The sequence below is a fragment of the Megalobrama amblycephala genome, linkage group LG20, assembly GCF_018812025.1.
Source record: "Megalobrama amblycephala isolate DHTTF-2021 linkage group LG20, ASM1881202v1, whole genome shotgun sequence".
In the NCBI taxonomy this organism is placed as follows: domain Eukaryota; kingdom Metazoa; phylum Chordata; class Actinopteri; order Cypriniformes; family Xenocyprididae; genus Megalobrama; species Megalobrama amblycephala.
The window spans coordinates 20,497,903-20,517,001 of NC_063063.1; the positions used below are offsets into that span (position 1 = coordinate 20,497,903).

The window sequence follows — 19,099 nt, forward strand, 5'->3', positions numbered from 1 at the left end:
CTACACTTTTTCCTCTACACTACACTACGATGGATGGATGGATGGATAGATGGATAGATGGATAGATAGATAGATAGATAGATAGATAGATAGATAGATAGAGACAGTCAGACAGACAGACAGACAGACAGACGGGACAATAGATGGGACAACAGACGGAACGATATACTGACAGACAGTTTTGCCAGAACAGACATAAAAGATTTCACACCAGTCTGAATGGATTACACTCATTTATAAAACATGAGGAAAGAACATGGGACACATTGATTAAGCTGCCAGTAAGAATAGGAAAGAGAAGGCAGTTTGCCCTGAGTGTTGCCATTGGCCGTCCAGAGGATGTCATGGCTTGGAGTTAGGTTTGACTGCTCTTTGATCTTCTCGGTCAGAACTGGCACTCAAATGGGTCTGGGGCATGAGAGTTTGGGAGGGAGATCTGCTCTCATGCATCGGTGCCTCCCCACAATGCTGAATGAGATGGTGCTTTATGGACGTACAAAGGACTGTCAAAGCACGCAGTGAGACATGGACCCTCTCGGGAGGAAGGGGGAGGCATCTGAGGTGGGGTCTGGGACTATGCATAAAACTGTGACAGCTACGATGACTTCAAGTTTCAAAATAAAGAAAGGATGCATAAAAATATGGGCGATTATGATAGTGTATATTCTTGTGATATGAGTGTGTGAGAGTTTGCCTCGTTTTAGTGTCAAAACGGGAATAGAGAGATTAATTTAGCTTGTCTCTAGCTTAAGACTTCTTAGCCATCTGATGTGGTGACTCACTCTGACATCACTCTACAATAAATCTTTTATGTTGCTGATTCGGTAAAGACTGATAAGAGATTTGAGCGCAACTCAAATGGTCTTGTAATTCCAATGCACATTTGACCTCTGAAATGTCACAGCATAATATCTCTCCATAAATGAAATCTTCAGAGCCTCTATTCTGAGAAACATGGCAGTGATGGCCGCAGACATCAAAGGGAACATGCCACCGCAATATTCAGATTAGCAGTTGACACAATATACACATTCAATGATTTATTCTTACATTTGGTCACTACAATACAGACGTTACATTAGTTAGAAGCCTGACCTGTTGTTTTTGCTAAACCATAAAATTACACTATGACAGCAAAATTTGTCTGGATGAGTCAAAGTGGCCACTATAAAATAAATAAATAAATAAATAAAAATCTAAAATAAAATAAACTTTTTAAATGTATTGTCAATAATACATTATTTAAGTATTAATACCTTAATATTAATATAATGTTAATATAATTAAAGCATAAAGATGGATTACACACTATATAACCAGGGGCTTAATATTAATAACTACTACTAAAGTTATCTCTCTATATAACTAGGCCTCTGTGTGGTCAAACTTGTTGACAACAGGCATGCACTATTCAATCCTTTTACAACACTGTACAACATGATGCAAAGTGTGTGGCCCATACTAACCAAAGATGGGAAAAAAAAAATAGTTTGGTCTATACAGCATCATTCATCCATGTACTAATCGTTCTACTTTACATACATATACACATATTACCACTACAATGCAACCTGTTGTGACCCACATCTAGTTAATAGGCTTATTCATTGTTCTGAACAAAATAATCTTCAAAGAGCAAATTCTCACAATATGTTCATTCAGATGGATAGAATTTCAGCTCATACATGGAGCTTAACTATGTGAGCTCAGACAGTCTAAAATGAAAACATTTGGAACAAGGACTTCAAATTAAAACCCGAATGTAAGAATCAGTCATTGAAAAACACATGTTGATCGAGAACTATTATGAATACTGTGGATTTATAGAAGTTATGACCCTACAAGAGCAGGCAAGAAAATTTAGTTACGAGTATCTGTGAAAAGCTCAGATTTAATATTTTACCCTATTTGTCATTCTGAAACAAAATATTCACTGTTCTGAAATTCCTATATGCATGTTTACAAGTTGTATTTTTACTTAATTTATACAGAAACCTTTTGATGTTCACAGTTCTTGGTTTCCTATAAATATAACCAATTCTCGAGATGAATCAGGTCTGTGGGTGTAAGGTGATTTACAAGCAAATGTTGAGAGAGAAAAGGCGTAAATGTGTGAAACAAAGAGTGAGAGAAACCGAAACAGAGAGCAGGAAAAAGCTTCAGTAAGTACAGTGTGTGGCATAGCACTTGTGATGACGCATGCTAGAACTAAGGTTTAATTTCAAGACCGTGTGTGCCAGAGCTCATAGACATCTGTATGTGTGCCATGGTCTGGTGAATGGCAGAGGGTAATCTCGACCCAGCACACACATACACAATGGCTTCTCTTTCTGTTAACATAATTGATTGTGACATTATGTTTGGTCTGCTTCCAGGGTCGTGCTCCAGCCAATGCAATCCATGTGTTGCTTACATGGTTCCCACAAATGCAGACCCAAGGATGGCAAAAAAAAAAAAAAGGGGAGGCTTGTTTAAAACTCTGAACTCATAAAAAATACTCTACCCTAAACAATTCTGAACCTTGTTTTACAACATAAATTGCAAATGTATTAATAAAAATAAATATATATATATTTTTTAACTTTTAATAAATTCATAGAATTTTAATAATCTTTTAATAAATTAAAAGATTTCATTTCTCTCTCTATATAGTTCAAAAGTTTGGGGTCAATAAAAAAAAATTATATTCATCACTGAAATAAACTAATCAAGTTTAATACTAAATGACAAATTCTAAATTCTAAAATTCTACTTCAAATAAATGCTGTTCTTTTGAACTTCATATTCATAAAAAGAATGACATTTTCAGCATTGATAATAAAAATAAATGTTTCTTAAGGAGAAAATCAGCATATTAGAATGATTTCTGAAGGATCATGTGACACTGAAGACTGGAGTAATGATGCTGAAAATTCAGCTTTACCATCACAGGAATAAAATTACATTTCAAAATATATTAAAATAGAAATCGGCTATTTTAAATCGTAATATTTCACAATATTACTGTATTTTTTGACCAAATGTGCAACCTTGGTGAGCATAAGAGACTTCATTAAAAGCATTAAAAATAATCTTATTGATCCCAAACTTTTTATATATATAAAATGAAAGAAATTTGCAGAGCAAAAGCTGAATCTTCACTAGTGGTCTCAGACTTTTAGCCCTCACTGTATATGAAACTTTAATAAGTTATTTAATGGTTGAAACAAGTCACAGGAACACACTATATTATCATAAATCTATCATTGTTCATGCTCCATAAAACACTAGTCTTTAAACTCAAAAGGCTTCAGTACAACCATGGACAATCAAACTAAACATGACACTCACACACAAAGCCAAGAGGTGTAAACTAGCGTACACAACCACACAACAGTTCCTCTCACAAACACCTTTACCCCATGAACCCAGCACTGATTACACCCTAACACTGAACATTTCAATTCATCTATGCAGCAAAGATCTTCAGCCATTTCTGTGTCGGGGACTCAACAGCACTCAAAGACAGGACGGGGCCTCTAAGACGTCACCCACCTGTTACACTCCTCGTCTTCACTGCCACACACAAACACACACCAGAGGTCACAGGCGGTGCATTCCTCTAAAGCTGAGTGGAATAGCTCCGTCCCACTGTATCAACAGGGAAGACTCTCTCTGGAAGACACAAACTCCATTCTGTCCCCGCATTACCATCTGAATGCATGGGAACCTGCACCATTACACACAACTGAGCGAGCACAGAGACAGTTACTCGCACACCAAAGCCTGGACCTGGATTCTGATGCTGTTAAAAAAAACTGCACTGACACTCTTCATTTAGGGAGGTCTACTCCACATTTTTGTAGTGACCAGCTACTTGGGGCACGGCCCCACCTTATTGAGCCTGAATTCTATCAAGATCTTGAGGATCTCTCAATGCCAAGGCCTCTTTGCCTTTCAGTACTCTTAATCTGTTTCTGTTTAAAGTGGGAGTCTTTGTTCAGGTGTACCAGGGAAGCAGGTGGGCGCCAATTTTGAAGTGTATCGAGATAATGAAAAAATGATTAGTGTTCAGTTGATATTTACTACATATATATTATATAGAATTATATGCCATATTACATTCATACATATGATACTTATAACATCTGTTGATACAGTCAGCAAATTTATTGGATGATATTGAAAACGCCAAAATCAGCAAACAAATGCATATAAAGAGGCCTGTCCGATATATTATTCTACAAGGTAAAACAATTAGGTCATTTTGCAAGAACAAACGTGGTACGGAGAAAGCAAACTATTTTATGACTCTGAAAATGAATTGATAACATTGTTATTCATGTGAAACTGAAGGGTGTTTTATGGTCTGTGCAGAGCTGTTTTTGTCCCTTTCTAGTCTAAGGTCACATGAATTATCAGGACTGTGTGTTCAACACAAAGTTCACATAAGACCGCCCAGTTACCATGGACACCTTTCACAACTGTCATGAGAGAGTAAGTGTGAGAGCGAGACGCATAGTATGTGAGCGAAAGCTGCATGTTGTGCCACAATCCACAAATATCCAGCCCTTTTGACAGATTTATGGCACTAGTCAGAATTAAGAACGAAGTAAACATGGCTTGGAAAATTAAAGGATGTCGTCCGCGAATCTTACAAGGCTTACAAGGACTGTTCAAATTCTGCATATGCGAAATTGAAGAAAAATAATTTTGAATGTATTGCATAAGAACAGAAACATGGCTAAAAATTCTTTACCAATGATTTGAGTTACACCACAGAAATCTGCGTCATTGAAACTGTTTTCAACTGTTTTGTTGTTCAAAAGGCTGTAGGTTCACATTCCAGTTCTTTGCCATAGTCAGATGTCTGATTTGTGTGGGATGTGACACACCCGTAATAAACGTGAGCAAGCATTCCATTAACCACTCCACATCCTCTCAGACTCATGCGTGTTTCAAAACATCCTAACCTTACTTGGAAATGTAAATAAAGACGGCCATTGTTTGCTAATAAGAGTGTGAATAGATGAAATTTTGTGGCCTTGCAAGTCTAGATCATATCTAATGTATCTACGAAGTTGTGAACAGGAATGTCAAGTGGGACTCTATCGAAGAGTTTTAGACTCTTTCTGAGGCAATCCATTCATTATTGCAGTGAAATAGATACTTAAGTTCAATAAAACCATGTTTTCCACTGATGGCATTTAAAAGTAGCTACATATTCTGACATTGACATTTTTGCTAAATAAAATAAAAATTAGTGGTGTACTAAAATTATTTGTAACTAAAAATATTTGTCTGAAAATAAATTTTAGGTTTTGCCGAAACAGTTTTGGAGGGCCTAAATCATTGAATAAAATGGTGATGTTTAATTAAGGCTTCATGACAGGCTAGTTCAAGCGGCAGAGCGCACATGAACTGATCATGTCTTTCTCTTTACTACAGCACAAAATAAACATGAATGAACATCAGAAGGTATATTGAAAGAAACTTACTCTCATGTAAACGCTCAATCAGTGTTTCAACCATGGAAATGTGTCAATTAAAAAACAGCTTGTAAACAATTTTACATAATGTTACATTTACCTCAGGAAAGCAATTCATTGTCCATATCTCGTTAACCAGCTAGAAAAAAAATAACCCTTTAGAGGAGCATTTTGCTAAATATATGCATTATATTACATTTTATATACTGTAGTAAGTTTAACCCAGTACTGTGAAACCTGAATTGGACTTCACTAAAGGGCTGGGGATTGTGCAAGTCTCTGTGGTGCCATTAGTAAATGAGCATTGTCATGATGCCAATGCCATGTAACTAATCACTCTTGAGTCACAGAAAACTTACGGCTTAGTTGACAAGCTCAAAAACTAAAAACTGAGAACTGAGCACACATGAGCAAAGATGGCAGAGTTGAAATCACATACTTCTGGGGGTTCTTGTGCTACCCGAACTGCCGCCATTGAGATAAACTGGAGTGCTAATGAATATACCTCCTTGAGTGCGCTTGAACAGCTGAAACTAGGCATATTTTCACCTTGTGAAAACATTTGGTCACCCTGTTTATCAAACAGCTGGCAACAAAGTTAGTTTGGCTAGTGTAACGTTTTATCTTCTCTTTCACAGTTCAGTTAAAAAACACCTGCTTGTACTTTGTAGAACCTTTCTAGACTCATCACCTATAACATCATCAAAATCTCCATTAACCTGACTAATCTTGATGTTATGCTTGAATGTCAGGTTCACAATACCATTTCTTTTCCACAGAAAGCCCGATTCACAGAATGTGATAAGATCATGCTCATGACTCAGTGTACATATTGGTGTAGTCGAAGTCATTTAGTCGTATATAATCCCCTTAACAGGCTGAGATTAGCATTAAAGAGAAATTACGTAATTGCATGCATCCTAACACTCGGGGTCTTTTATCAGGGGGCCCACTGAGACAAAGCACAATGTTTATGCACAAAATGAAGACGTGATATACGGCTCCACTGAGAGCCCTCCCTCTTCAGTTACACAAAGAAGAGCTTTACTACTATAGATCACCATGCCCACTGTCATAGACCCTTCATATCTGGAACAGCACAGATGTGTCAGTGTCTGAGTGCTGATAAACGAAGAGAATAGCACTTTCAGTACTTGGAGGAAAAATCACTCTGAACTCATTGGTAAATATATATTGTCTCAAGTTTAAAATGCAGTAAGTCAAGGGCAAAAGCAACAGTGTGTGCCAATGAGCAGTAACGTATCATTTGTTATTTAGGCTATGTGTGAGAGCTCCTGACCTATATTAACTAGCTAATTCCCTCCTCAGCCTGTGACTTGAGGCTTTTGTCTGCCAAGCTGGCCCTTGACTTAAAGTTGTACAAACGTTGTGTGAGGGTTGGTGGAAGGTTTCCACTTAATCCCCTTCCAGACCACTGGCATGGGCAGCTGCACTGGGATTACAAAGACCAGCAACAGGCGACTCAAGAAACCGACTAAAGGCACACCAACATACACTGCTGATAATATACAAATAAGTTAATACATTAATACCAAATGACCTCTAAAATTCTTAGTAAATGTGATCTTTTAACACTAGGCATTAATAGATATTCTCCCTAGTCATAATAAGTATTAAAGATAATAATAATATTATTGTTATACTGTTTTTAGGGAATTACTTAGTAAGTGTAGTGAAGTACATTTTTTTAGTAACTTTTAACTCTGCTAATAAGAATGCAGCTCTCAAGGAATTGCTACTGAACAGCAACATTTACAACATAAGAAAAAGTGAATATGAGCCAAAACAGAGTAGGAGTACAATTTTGTTAAGCTCGAAAAAGATAACCTCATTCTATGAGTCAGGCTGGGACAGCCTGGGCCTCCTCTTCACAGTGCCCCAAACTCAATAGCAAGGGGTCTTTGAAGGGTATATGGATTGGGGGGAGGGATCTGGTACCAAGCACATCCTAGTCCCAGAGATTTCCCCTGGAGTCTCTTTTTCTCCTCCTCCCCACTGAGGTGCTGACTGGAGAACTAGGTTATAGAGGATTACCCTGGGCTGAACTGACCACCTGCTCTGTGTCAGACATGACACAAGCCAGACGAATCTCCCACTGAGACACCCACTGCAAGCACCCATCACCAATCACTGACAACAATAACAAACAATGACACCCGAAGCTAAAAATCTAATTATACTGATTAAGCTGCTATAACTGAGGAACCTCCATTTTTGACTGTCAGTGAAACCTGAAGGAGTAGACACAACTTAAACTGTATATACAGTGCCCCCCCAGTCATACTGAAGATGCAATATCATTGTATTAATTCCATGAATTAGTTATTCTGTCTTGGTACCCGTTTTAATACTTTCGATAATACTTCTACTAATTAATTAAAAGTCTCAGAAAAGTTAAGTTAGTTGAGAAAAAGTCAGTAGTATAGAAAAGTTTAGCATCATGTATTTGTGGATGCCACTTGGTTTGTGATTTGACATAAAAGGACGAGCAAAAAGCTGAATACTAAAAATCTTTTTGCAAATATTATGCTTTAAAAGTAAGATACAAAAAAATATAAAATACAAATATAAAAAGTACAGATATACTTTTTGAGGGCAATGTAAAGCTCATGGCAAAGGGAATGTAAAATCTGATGCTTTTGGGCTTTGAACATTTTTAAGTGTTTTTTTTTTATCTTTGTCTGATGTCACAGTGTCATTAAACACTAGCGGTTGTCAAACAAAAGAAAAGAAGTCTGGAGGGGGAGGGAGGGAGAGAGAGCTAGAGAGAACGAGGAGGATAAGAGACGGACAACAAAAACTCTGAAAAGTAATCAAACCCGTTGGACAAGTTCCCCCCTCCCTTTAAGTTTCCAAGTTCACCTCTGAGGGGAAAAAAAACGTGAAACTCTGCTCCACACTAACAGCTTCAATAGGCAGTCTCATAGACTTGCATACCTATGCATTAAGATGGTGACAACACAATCAGCACTTTTGGCATTTCCTGAATTGATTTGGAGCTCTAGGACAAGGACAAAAGCTAGCTAAAAACATGGGCTATATCCATGCGGACATTTCAAAAATCATTAGTTGACTCATTCTGTTACGTAAAGAACACCCACAGCCACTTCAAGGTGTGTTTTGCCCCTACCCTGACCTCACAGATTTATTGTCATGGTACTGATGTGCTTTACCTTGTTTCTTTTTCCTGTTGGTGGCAAACTCTGACTTCCTGAGAGAGCTGGGTGCCGTCTTCCTATAGAAGCTGTTTCTGTCCAGTGAACCCACATAAACAGGCTTCCGTGTCCGGCCATGACCTTCCATATCCAGTTTTTTTGAACCCAGGTGATCGCTGTACTGGTCCTTGTGGTCATAAGTGGGTTTAACAGGATCCTCATACGACCTTCTCTCCTTCAGTGTCTGCTTGTGATAAACATCCTTTTCCCATTCCTTGCAGTGTCTTCCACCGCTGTGGTCAATACTGTTACTGTCTGGTTTCTGTTCTACTGAATTAGACCTTAGATCTCTGTAACGCTCCCTGCTTTTCTGGTCATACTGATCACTCTCACAACCCTTGTCTTCATAGCAGTCTTTAACACCACTATCATAACGTTCATCTTTCCAGTAGTTTCTATGTTCTTTTTCTCTGCTATCATATAGATCTCCCTCTCTGTATTGATAGTAGTCTCTTTCCTTAAGTTCATAGTGATCCTTCTGCTCAGACTGGCTATTTACTCTGTAATCATACCGGTCTCTTGGTTTGAGGTCATAGTGGTCATCTTTTTTACGTTCGTACAAGTCCTTGTCATCTAGTTTAGGGAGATCTCTGTCTACTGTCCTTTCTCTATGGTCACAGTAGTCATCTTTTCTAAAGTCACTGCGGATCTTTTCCTTTTCTTTGTAGTCACAGTAATCTCCGTTCCTTTGTGCATACCGTTCATAGTCTCTTCGATCAAGTGAGTCCCTTTCTCTACGCTGGTAGCTGTCGCCTCTCCTACGGCCTTCCTCACAGTGACTACGGTCATAGCGGTCCCCTTTTCTGTCATCACTCTGGCCTTTCTCTCTACGATCATAGCGCTCATACTGGTAATTGTCTCTGGAGTCATAGTGGTCTGCTTCTCTATATCTGTACCGGTTATTTTTTCTAGTGTAGTGTTCTTGATGTTTAATGTCATAGTGCTTGTCTCTGCGGTTATAACGGTCATACTTATCCAGCTCTTTATGGTCATAGTAATCCCGGGCTCTGCGGTCCGCATCTCTGCATTTATCTGTCTCCTTATCATAGTAGTCCCGGTTTTCACGGTCGACACTGTATGCATACCGATCTCTGCGACTATAAGGCTCTCGATCCTCATAGTACTCTTCTGATTCCCAAGAGTGGTACCGGGTCACATGATCAGGACGTTCTTTACTCCTTGGGCTCTGTGCAAAGTCTCTGTGTTCAGAGTAATCCAGTTCTTCTCGATGTTGATAGAAACAGTGATTGCCAGTCCATTCCTGTGGCATCCTTGGCTCCTGGTAGACTGCTTCTGGTGACTGATAGAAAAACTGTTGGGGAGGGACTTCTTGGTAAGGAAACTTGTCCCAGTCCTCATATTCCCAGCATTGTTGACGGTACCCATTGGCTTGTCCGAGGTAGGCTTGGTTAGGCTCCCAGTGTCCCGGTACAGGTCTGAAGTCCTGTGGGCACATGACTGGTTGCTGCTGAAGTTGTTGCTGCTGTTGAAAATGCAGCATTTGCATGCATCTCTCCTTCTCCCAGCCCTCACTCACCAACTCTTCCACGCTCTTACCTCTCTTGGGAGGAGGCCTCTTGAAGTCCCAGGGCACTGGGGCAAATGACATAGGGTGTCCTAGAGCCACCTGTCCCTTCATAATGGCTGTGGGACTCCACAAACAGGGTAAGCTCTGTTAGCTTCCCCAGTTTTCACATTCCAGGTCCAGATGTAGAGGTCTCTGTCAGGCATGCTCAAACTCTTGTTCTCCTTCTAACTCTCTTTCTCTGACGGCTGACTGAACAGGACTGTCTGGTTCAGACCTGAGAAACTCAATCTCTCTCTGTGATTCTCTCTCCGCCTACCCAGCCAATAGGAGGAAGAGAGGGAAGGAGGTGGGGGAGGGAAGAGGCAACAACAGAGACTAGGCAAAGGGGAGGCATTTAGGGTTAATCAGTGAACGTAGTCACATGAATGGATTACAGGGAGGCTGTGATTGGCTGGAGTCTCTGTTTGCACGAAAACACAGGCTGGACTTCACAAAAGAGGAGGGAGCATTATCCTCTTTCATTCCACAAACTTCTTTGAGATGTTTTTAAACTTGGCATTACTCACAAGCATAGCTGGATCTGCCTCTTGAGGAATCTTTTAAGCTGTTGTGAAACTAAAACAGGTATATTGAAGCTGTACTATTTCACAGTTTTTGCTTGCGTTTTTAAGTCTAGCAGGTGTATATGGTTACAAAAACAACCTGACACACAATGTACTGTCAAAAGCAGGATCAAGGCTTTATCTGTTCTAACTTGCTCATCATACAAGTTTTAGCGAAGCAAGGTTCCCATGAATTTTCATAATCTTCTACTTTCATGTTTCAACAAGATGACCTAGGAAAGTTGGACACAGGCCGATTATTCCAGAGAGCACTGTGCACTGTAGAGTGCCTGCACACTTCACAATGAGCCATTGTTAAAGACTGCCCCTGGTTTCACAGGCTAGGGCATCTTTTCATGCAAAGAAAAAAAAAAAAAGGCTATTCATGCGCATCAGTATAGCATATCACTCCCCTCTACAAAAAAGACAAAACAGTACACAGTATTCTGATTTCCTACTGCACACAGTACTAAGAATGTGCCACTGAACACAAACCCAGGTAATGTGAAAACATGCTCAATAGAGAACAAGAAAGTGGCTTAAGCTGTTTTGCTGCAAGTATTTATTGGATAAAATGCACAATTTCAAACAAGCTAAAACTGAAAGGAAAGTGAGAATAAGAGATTTTGCAGGCCTGATTGCTTGTCCTCTCCTCTTTATTAACTTTGGTATTTTGATAATCAGTGGTTAAGATCTCACATTTCTTTACATGGGGCAGACCGAAACTGTGTGCATGTTGTTTTCACTCCAGGGACATCAGGAGCGACATTCCTCTTGTGCAATGGAGTTGTTTTACTTTGTTTACACAAGTACAACCCTTTGAAATGGCACTGAACTTACTTTCAAAGATGGTGCACCTGCTGCCTTACATCAAAAAACATGTTTAATACATATATATCTGAAACTCTGTTAAATATTGTAGGTTAATATCTATAAGCAGAGAATCCATCAGAAGACACAAAGTGTGACTGAAAAAAATAGGTCCTTAGGGACCTAATCATTCCGTAGTTAGTGGCTCTTAATGTCCTGGGAAAGAGGGAAAAAATGTATGAAAGACATGGACAAGCCTGTGGATCAAAAGCATTCGAAACAGTCACTGTCCCCCAATGAGTGCTTGTTTCATACATTTTGATTAGTCCAACTCTATCAGAGAACACAACAGAACCCAAAAAGTAATTACAGCAACGAAGCATTCAGATGGACGCTCGTGACAGAGGTGAGGACACAGGTTTCGCATGCCACTCCTTTCATCTCTTATTATAATAGCCCTCCATCGAATCTCTCACAGCCTTTCCAGCAGGTGATGGGATCATGCAGCTCCTTAAAGAGCCTTCTGTAAACCTGAATAGGCTTTCATGCATGAGACAGGGACAGAAAAGCTGGGAGCTGGAGATTAGATCCAGTACACAAATGAGCTCTTGATGCTTTTTATGAGCACCCAAACCGATCCCAATTAGAACTGCTGTGGACAGGGAAAAAGAACTAGGACACTCACTCACAGATACACATATAAACGGGCCTGTCAGAACCAAAATCACAACTCTGTCTCCCTTCCAACAACGTGACTATGGAAAAAAACTTTTGCCAGAAAGAGAATGACGCATAAGAAATATGAGAACCTGTGGGTCTGATAATACAAAAGTTTTAACTGCTTTTTCTTTCTTTCTTTCTTTCTTTCTTTCTTACTTATCCAAGTCAGTCTTAAAAAACTTCTAATCATATCTCACTCCAAACTTTTAGTCTTGCGTTTTTGTTCCATTCCAGAAGAGATGATGAAATAAAAAATTAGTCTCCTCCCTCCTGTACAAAACCGCTGTTCAGCAAGCACGGCTCCATAGCTGATAGGCTCTTGACTGACTCCCTGCACTGTAACAATAAATAACCATTGTTTCTACCCTCCCTGCTGAGAAACACACCCTGTTATGATAAATGTGGATACACACACTCACACACACACACACACACTTAAATGGAGAAAGAGAAACTCACGAGGAAATGAGGCTACTTACACCATTATGACACACAATGACTCGATGCTATACTCATAAGCATTATACACCAAAATAATTATGGTGGGATAATGTAATTATCTATCTACTGTGTACTGTAAATACTACACACAATAATAAAATTATTAAAATACACAAAAATTTACTTTGATTACTTAGGAAAAGAGAAAGAGGCAAGAAGAAGAGTTATTAAGAGGAAAAAAAGAATTTCAAATTTAAGTTGATTTAAATCACATACACAGTGTTGCACAGACATATACGTTACAAAAAACAAGTCGTATTCACCAAGACTTGGGCAGTGCTCCAAACCAAAGGCATGCATCACTGTGTCTGATAATCTCTTCTGGAGAGCCACTGATGAAAGCTCCTTTGCTTAAAAATTGACCTATCATCAAATCCAAAACCTGATCCAAGTTTTAAATGGAATTCATTGTCCCTTATACTTGAAAAAAAAAAAATGTCTGCGCCTAGCAAGCAGGTTACACTTATCAAACAAGATGTGTACACAGCTGTGTGCAAACAGAGTATGTGACACACATAATGGTGTCATGTGCTGTGAACACAAAAACACATAAAGCAAGAAAATACAATTCTTTGGCTATAAAATAGTGACTAATTGCTAAAGTATTCTCCATCATATGAAAGGGAAACATGAATTCCTTTTAAAACTCTATAATACCAAACACTAAGAGATATACACACAAGCCCCCTCCCCTCTCCCCCTATCTCAGCACAAGTCTTACCTGGTGCATGTGTGGTTCTGGCTCTAAGAACATGGCCAAAAATCGCTGTGAGATGTACCACAGGCCGCATCAGAGAGTTCCAGAGTCTGGCTCTGAAACTACTGCTGGCCATTATCTCCAGAGGCCCAACTACTATATGTCCACTACTTCACCAAAAAACAGGAACAGAACCGAGACAGTAATTGTGAGAGTAAATGGGCATGCAGAGAGAAATGTAGAGATAGAGAGCAAGAGAAAGAGAGAGAAACAGGGTTGCAGAGAGGCCACCGCTCTCTTACTATAGGTTCAGAATGTATTTCATATGTATATGGGGAAAAATGTAGCCAACAGGACCAACATTCCACACATAGGTAATATACCGATGGTAATGCAATTACAAGGTGATATCTTCTAAATTATAACTACACGCAAGATCGGGTTCATAGAACTCACAAAATGTTCTACTGTACAGTGAATCATAGGCACAATGCCTCACATCCGACTATAGCAACTGTTGTGCAAAGACATGATATTCCCAGTGCTATGGATTCTATACACTCTGAGAAACAAGGTGGTTTCTATCCAATACTTAAAATGAGGTCTGCCTATCATGGGTTTAGCCCTATGACGGGTGTGTTGTATTCCCTATTTATGTGTGAAGGTCGACCAGAGAACATCTATGAACAACTGCTGAACATACCAACAGCTTTGAGAGAGGTTTCAAAGGACAGAGGCTTATAAATTCATAAAGATTGTAATATAGTTGACAACAACTTTGAGACAACAACTTATATATATATATATATATATATATATATATATATATATATATATATATATATATATATATATATATATATATATATATATACACACAGTAAAGATGGATTTCATAGGAAATAAGTTATGTTGACACACACAGTGTGGGGAATTTTAACATAAATTAACACGAGTTGTGTGTATCGACACACCCAGTACGGTGAACTTTGTCTCACATGACGGTTTCAAAGGCATATCGAAAGAATTCACTGTGAACACCTGCAACATGCAAGATGTAATTTGACCTCAAAGAAGATAGTGGATGATTTATTGTGGATACAGAGTCCTGGCATAAGCAAGAACGCTAGGGAAATCTACGCATTCAAATCAAAGTAATGCATGGCTGAACACTGTTTTTTAGAACTGATATGAGCTACTGTTCTCTTTTGTCAGAGAGTGTGACCAGCATAAAACAAATAAGAGTGGTTTATGTGGAAACACTAATTCTCAGAGTCAAAGAACTCACTGACATGGCCTTACTTCATGATACTACGTATATTTTAGTGTTTTAAAGAAATACCCAATTATAGACCAATAATCAATTCCACCTTCTTTTTTTTTTCAAGCAATAAATGCCACTTCTTGGTGTCATTGTGCATTCAACAAGAAACAATAATGTACACAGGTGCAATGTACATGGCAGCCATTCATTCACAAGTGAGAAACATATAGCATTTTAAAGGTGCCCAAGAACGTTCTTTCACAAGATGTAATATAAGTCTAAGGTGTCTCCTGAATGTGTCTGTGAAGTTTCAGCTCAAAATACCCCACAGATTTTTTTAAATTAATTTTTTTAACTGCCTATTTTGGGGCATCATTAACAATGCACTGATTTACACTCGGCGCCGCCCCCTTAAATCGTGTGCTCCCTGCCACACGAGCTGTCGACTATATTACAGCGCATTTACAAAGTTCACACAGCTAATATAACCCTCAAATCGATCTTTACAAGATGTTCGTCATGCATGCTGCATGCATGCTTCGAATTATGTGAGTAAAGTATTTATTTGGATGTTAAAGTTTTATTCTGAGTGAATTTGAGGCTGTCCTCCGTGGCTAACGGCTAATGCTACACTGTTGGAGAGATTTATAAAGAATGAAGTTGTGTTTATGCATTATACAGACTGCAAGTGTTTAAAAAATGAAAATAGCGACGGCTCTTGTCTCTGTGAATACAGTAAGAAACGATGGTAACTTTAACCTCATTTCACAGTACATTAGCAACATGCTAACGAAACTTTTAGAAAAACAATTTACAAATATCAGTAAAAATATCATGCTATCATGGATTATGTCAGTTATTATTGCTCCATCTGCCATATTTCGCTGTTTTTCTTGCTTACCTAGTCTGATGATTCGGCTGTGCACAGATCCAGACGTTAACTGGCTGCCCTTGTCTAATGCCTTTTATAATGTTGGGAACATCATGGGCTGGCATTATGCAAATATTGGGGCGTACACCCCGACTGTTACGTAACAGTCGGTGTTATGTTGAGATTCGCCTGTTCTTCGGAGGTCGTTTAAACAAATGAGATTTATATAAGAAGAAGGAAACAATGGAGTTTGAGACTCACTGTATGTCATTTCCATGTACTGAACTCTTGTTATTTAACTATGCCAAGGTAAATTCAATTTTTGAATCAAGGGCACCTTAAATAATTATAATAATAATAAAAGATTATTATTATTATTATTAAGTACTATTATTATTCTATACTGTATGTTTCTCAGTTGTCACTAACATAATTGTTTTAATTCCTATTATTTTTATTACTGTCAAGAAGAAGAAATAAAACAATTATTACATAATGAATGAATGAATACTAAATAAATGTATAAATATCAGATAAAACAATATCTGTATTGGTTGTAAAAACAATCTACTGACGTGAGAATAAAGAGAGGAATTAGAGACTACCTTGCAGCTGCTGCTGTTCCAGGGTTAGTGTCTCCATGGTGTAGGTGCAGAATTCCAGATTCTCCAGAGCCTGTTGTCTCGAAGTCTCATCCTGCTCTTCTTCCAGCATGGCCTGCAGCTCCTGGGCTGTGTGAGAATACATATCAATGTCTCTTTCCACCTCCTCCAACCTCAGGAGCAAACTGTATTGCTCCTGTTCCCTCTCTCTTTCTCTCTCCATCTCTTTCTCTGTCTCCAGAGCATCCTCTGCCTCTTCCACCTCTTCAACAGTCTCTTCCTCTTCTGGCGAGTTGCAGAATGGATTGGAAACTGCTGGAGGGGGGCGAGGGTTGGTGCGTGGGCACGGAGGAGGTGGCCGTGGCGCTGGACGTGCGGGTCTGTATGGCTGAGGAGCAATACGACCATTGGTCTGAGGACAATGCGAGTTTGTAGGTGCTGGTGGCCTAAGGACCCGAGGTCGAGGAGGAGGTGGGCGTAGCGTTTTCCGTCTTTCCAAAGAGGAGGAGGCGGAGCCAGAGGGAGAGGAAGTGGCGGGTAACAGGCGTTCCATCGAAGAGTGGGAGGAGCCACGGATTATATCATTCTCATCGCTGTAGTCCATAATGGAGAAGTGACGGGAAACTTTGTTGCCCCATCCTCCACTAACCTCCTCCCATCGGCTCTGTTCCGTGGCTCCATTGCCACGAACCGGCAAGCTCCTTTCGAATTCTATCAGTTGCTCAGAAAGCTTGGCTTCAAGATCCCCAGCTGACACAGCCAAAATTCCCATTGTCTGAGATGTCGGTAACCCATTTGAACCCTGTCCTTGAGACCATGCCCTGTGGTCGCTGCGGCCACCGGATATTAGGTCCGAATCATTGACGCTTGCGTGTCGAGTTAGCTTTTTCTGCCTGTTCTTCTCACCAGAGGTTTTACTGCTGAAGGGGTTTCTGCTGTCATGAGAGGCATAGCTACCATTGTTTCTTGTCCAGGTGGAAATAGGTGAGGTTCTGGCAGGAAGATTAAGACTCTGGTTCCTCGTGATGGGTGCTGGGGGAGGTTCTCGTAAACTGGTGTGAGAACCGTTGCTGTATTGCCGGTTGCTGAGAGCATGAAGGCTTGGCCTGGGGGGCAGCTGGGGTCTACCCAGATTGGGGCTGCCCATTCTGGTCCTTCGAACTCCTCTGTGGGCTGAGCTACTCGCTCTGTGGGGTTGCGTGTGAGGGGGTGGGGGTCTTTCTCGCCTTCTTTCTTGTGACTGAACCTGTGATTGACTTGCAGTCGTTCCTCTCTCTTGAGAACTTTGATCGGAGTGCATGTAGCGCACGTGGTCATCCTTTCTTTCCTCCTCCCGGCGCTCAAAGTAATCCAGGTCCCACACTGTGTGGTCTTCCTGGGTAGTCCACTCTTGCTCATATTCTGGAACCGAGCGATCTTGTTGAACTGAGGTATAATCGGGAGTGTAACGTTCTTCTTCTTTCTCAGGTACACTAATTTCACTTGTTAAAGTCTCAGTTTGTGGGACGATTTGCAGCTGCCCATCCATTTTGACAAATCGATGGGGAAAAACTCCTCTTCTGCCACGTATTTGCCCCTCTAACCACCCATCCTCCAGCGTAGCGAGGATTCGAATCCTATCACCGACATCAAAGTCCAGCTCACCTGGCTCAAGGGCCCGGAACTCATAAAGAGCGATACCGTATACAGCTCCCTCTTCTTCCTCCTCCTCCTCTTCCTCTTGCTGTTGTTGAATCTCCATTTCTGGAATTTCCTCATCCCGCTCTTCCTCCTCCCTCTTCTCTTCTTCTTCCATGCTGTAAGCAGGATACTGTTCCAGGGTCTGAGGTTCAGGCTCCTCCAGAGGTGAGCGAAGGGGTCCGAGCAACTCCACAAAGCCCTCAGGGAAAACTCCCGTCCTGCCGGACAGCTCTCCCTGGAACCAGCCAGGTTCTGGCAGGCCTATGATGGTGATGACATCACCCTCTCGAAAGTCTAGCTCCTCGTCCAGCTGGGCGTGAAGGCTCATGAGGGCACGGGCCTGGCCCAGTGCATGTGGGGGGAGCTCAGAGGCCTGGGCGGCTGCACTACGCTCTGACAGCTGCCTGGAACGACCAGAAAGCTCCAGCTCTTTAACGCAAGACAAAGGGAAGATCCCACGTGAGCCCCATGCATTATGCCCTCTTATCCACACAGCATCCACACTGCCTTCAGCAGCAACTACATCACCTACAGCAGGAGAGAGAGAATAGAAGATAAGCATCCAAATAAAGAAGGATTGAGCTATCACAAAGTGATAACATGAACAAGAATAATGGCAATAAATAAAATTCCTGTTATATCCAATGAAACCTCTGCAACTTGTTCAAAATGCAGCAGTCCTGCTGACATTTAGGGATGTACTGCAATACTTCTTGCATGACTTCTTAATGAATGTTTAATTTATTTTTTAGTAAAAATGTTTAAAAATTAAAAAATGACCTTGATGAAATAGTCTATATAGAGTGTATCTTGAATATATTTATTAAGATTTATTTTTATATTTTTTTTATTACATATTTATTTGGTTGTTTTAAATCAGCATCTAATATTGTTTTCATGGCAAGAACAGTGTAAAATCATTTTAAAAGAAATAAGTAATTAAATTAATAAAACATTTAAAAGGAGATAAGGGATAGATAAACAGGATAAATCTAATTATCTAAAGTAAATTTCTCTTATCGCACTGTTTTTTCACTTGTTTTTGACTTGTTTATACTTAAAAGTATAAGACAGCATAAACTTGTATTAAAGACACATTCTCTGAATACTAATCTTAATA

The 19,099-nt window shown here is 39.9% G+C and overlaps 1 protein-coding gene across 3 annotated transcripts in view; it reads right to left on the minus strand.

The window, feature by feature from the left end:
* Nucleotides 1–19,099, minus strand: part of LOC125256014 (dynamin binding protein) — a 58,739-nt gene that overhangs the window by 11,540 nt on the left and 28,100 nt on the right. For 2 of the 3 annotated variants that reach the window (XM_048171641.1, XM_048171640.1), the window contains exon 4: nt 16,303–18,507. In XM_048171641.1, coding sequence (XP_048027598.1) covers nt 16,303–18,507 — 2,205 coding nt within the window. Of the gene's footprint in view, nt 1–8,662; nt 10,511–16,302; nt 18,508–19,099 lie in introns of those variants that run through there. The other variant, XM_048171642.1, reaches the window with a different exon arrangement.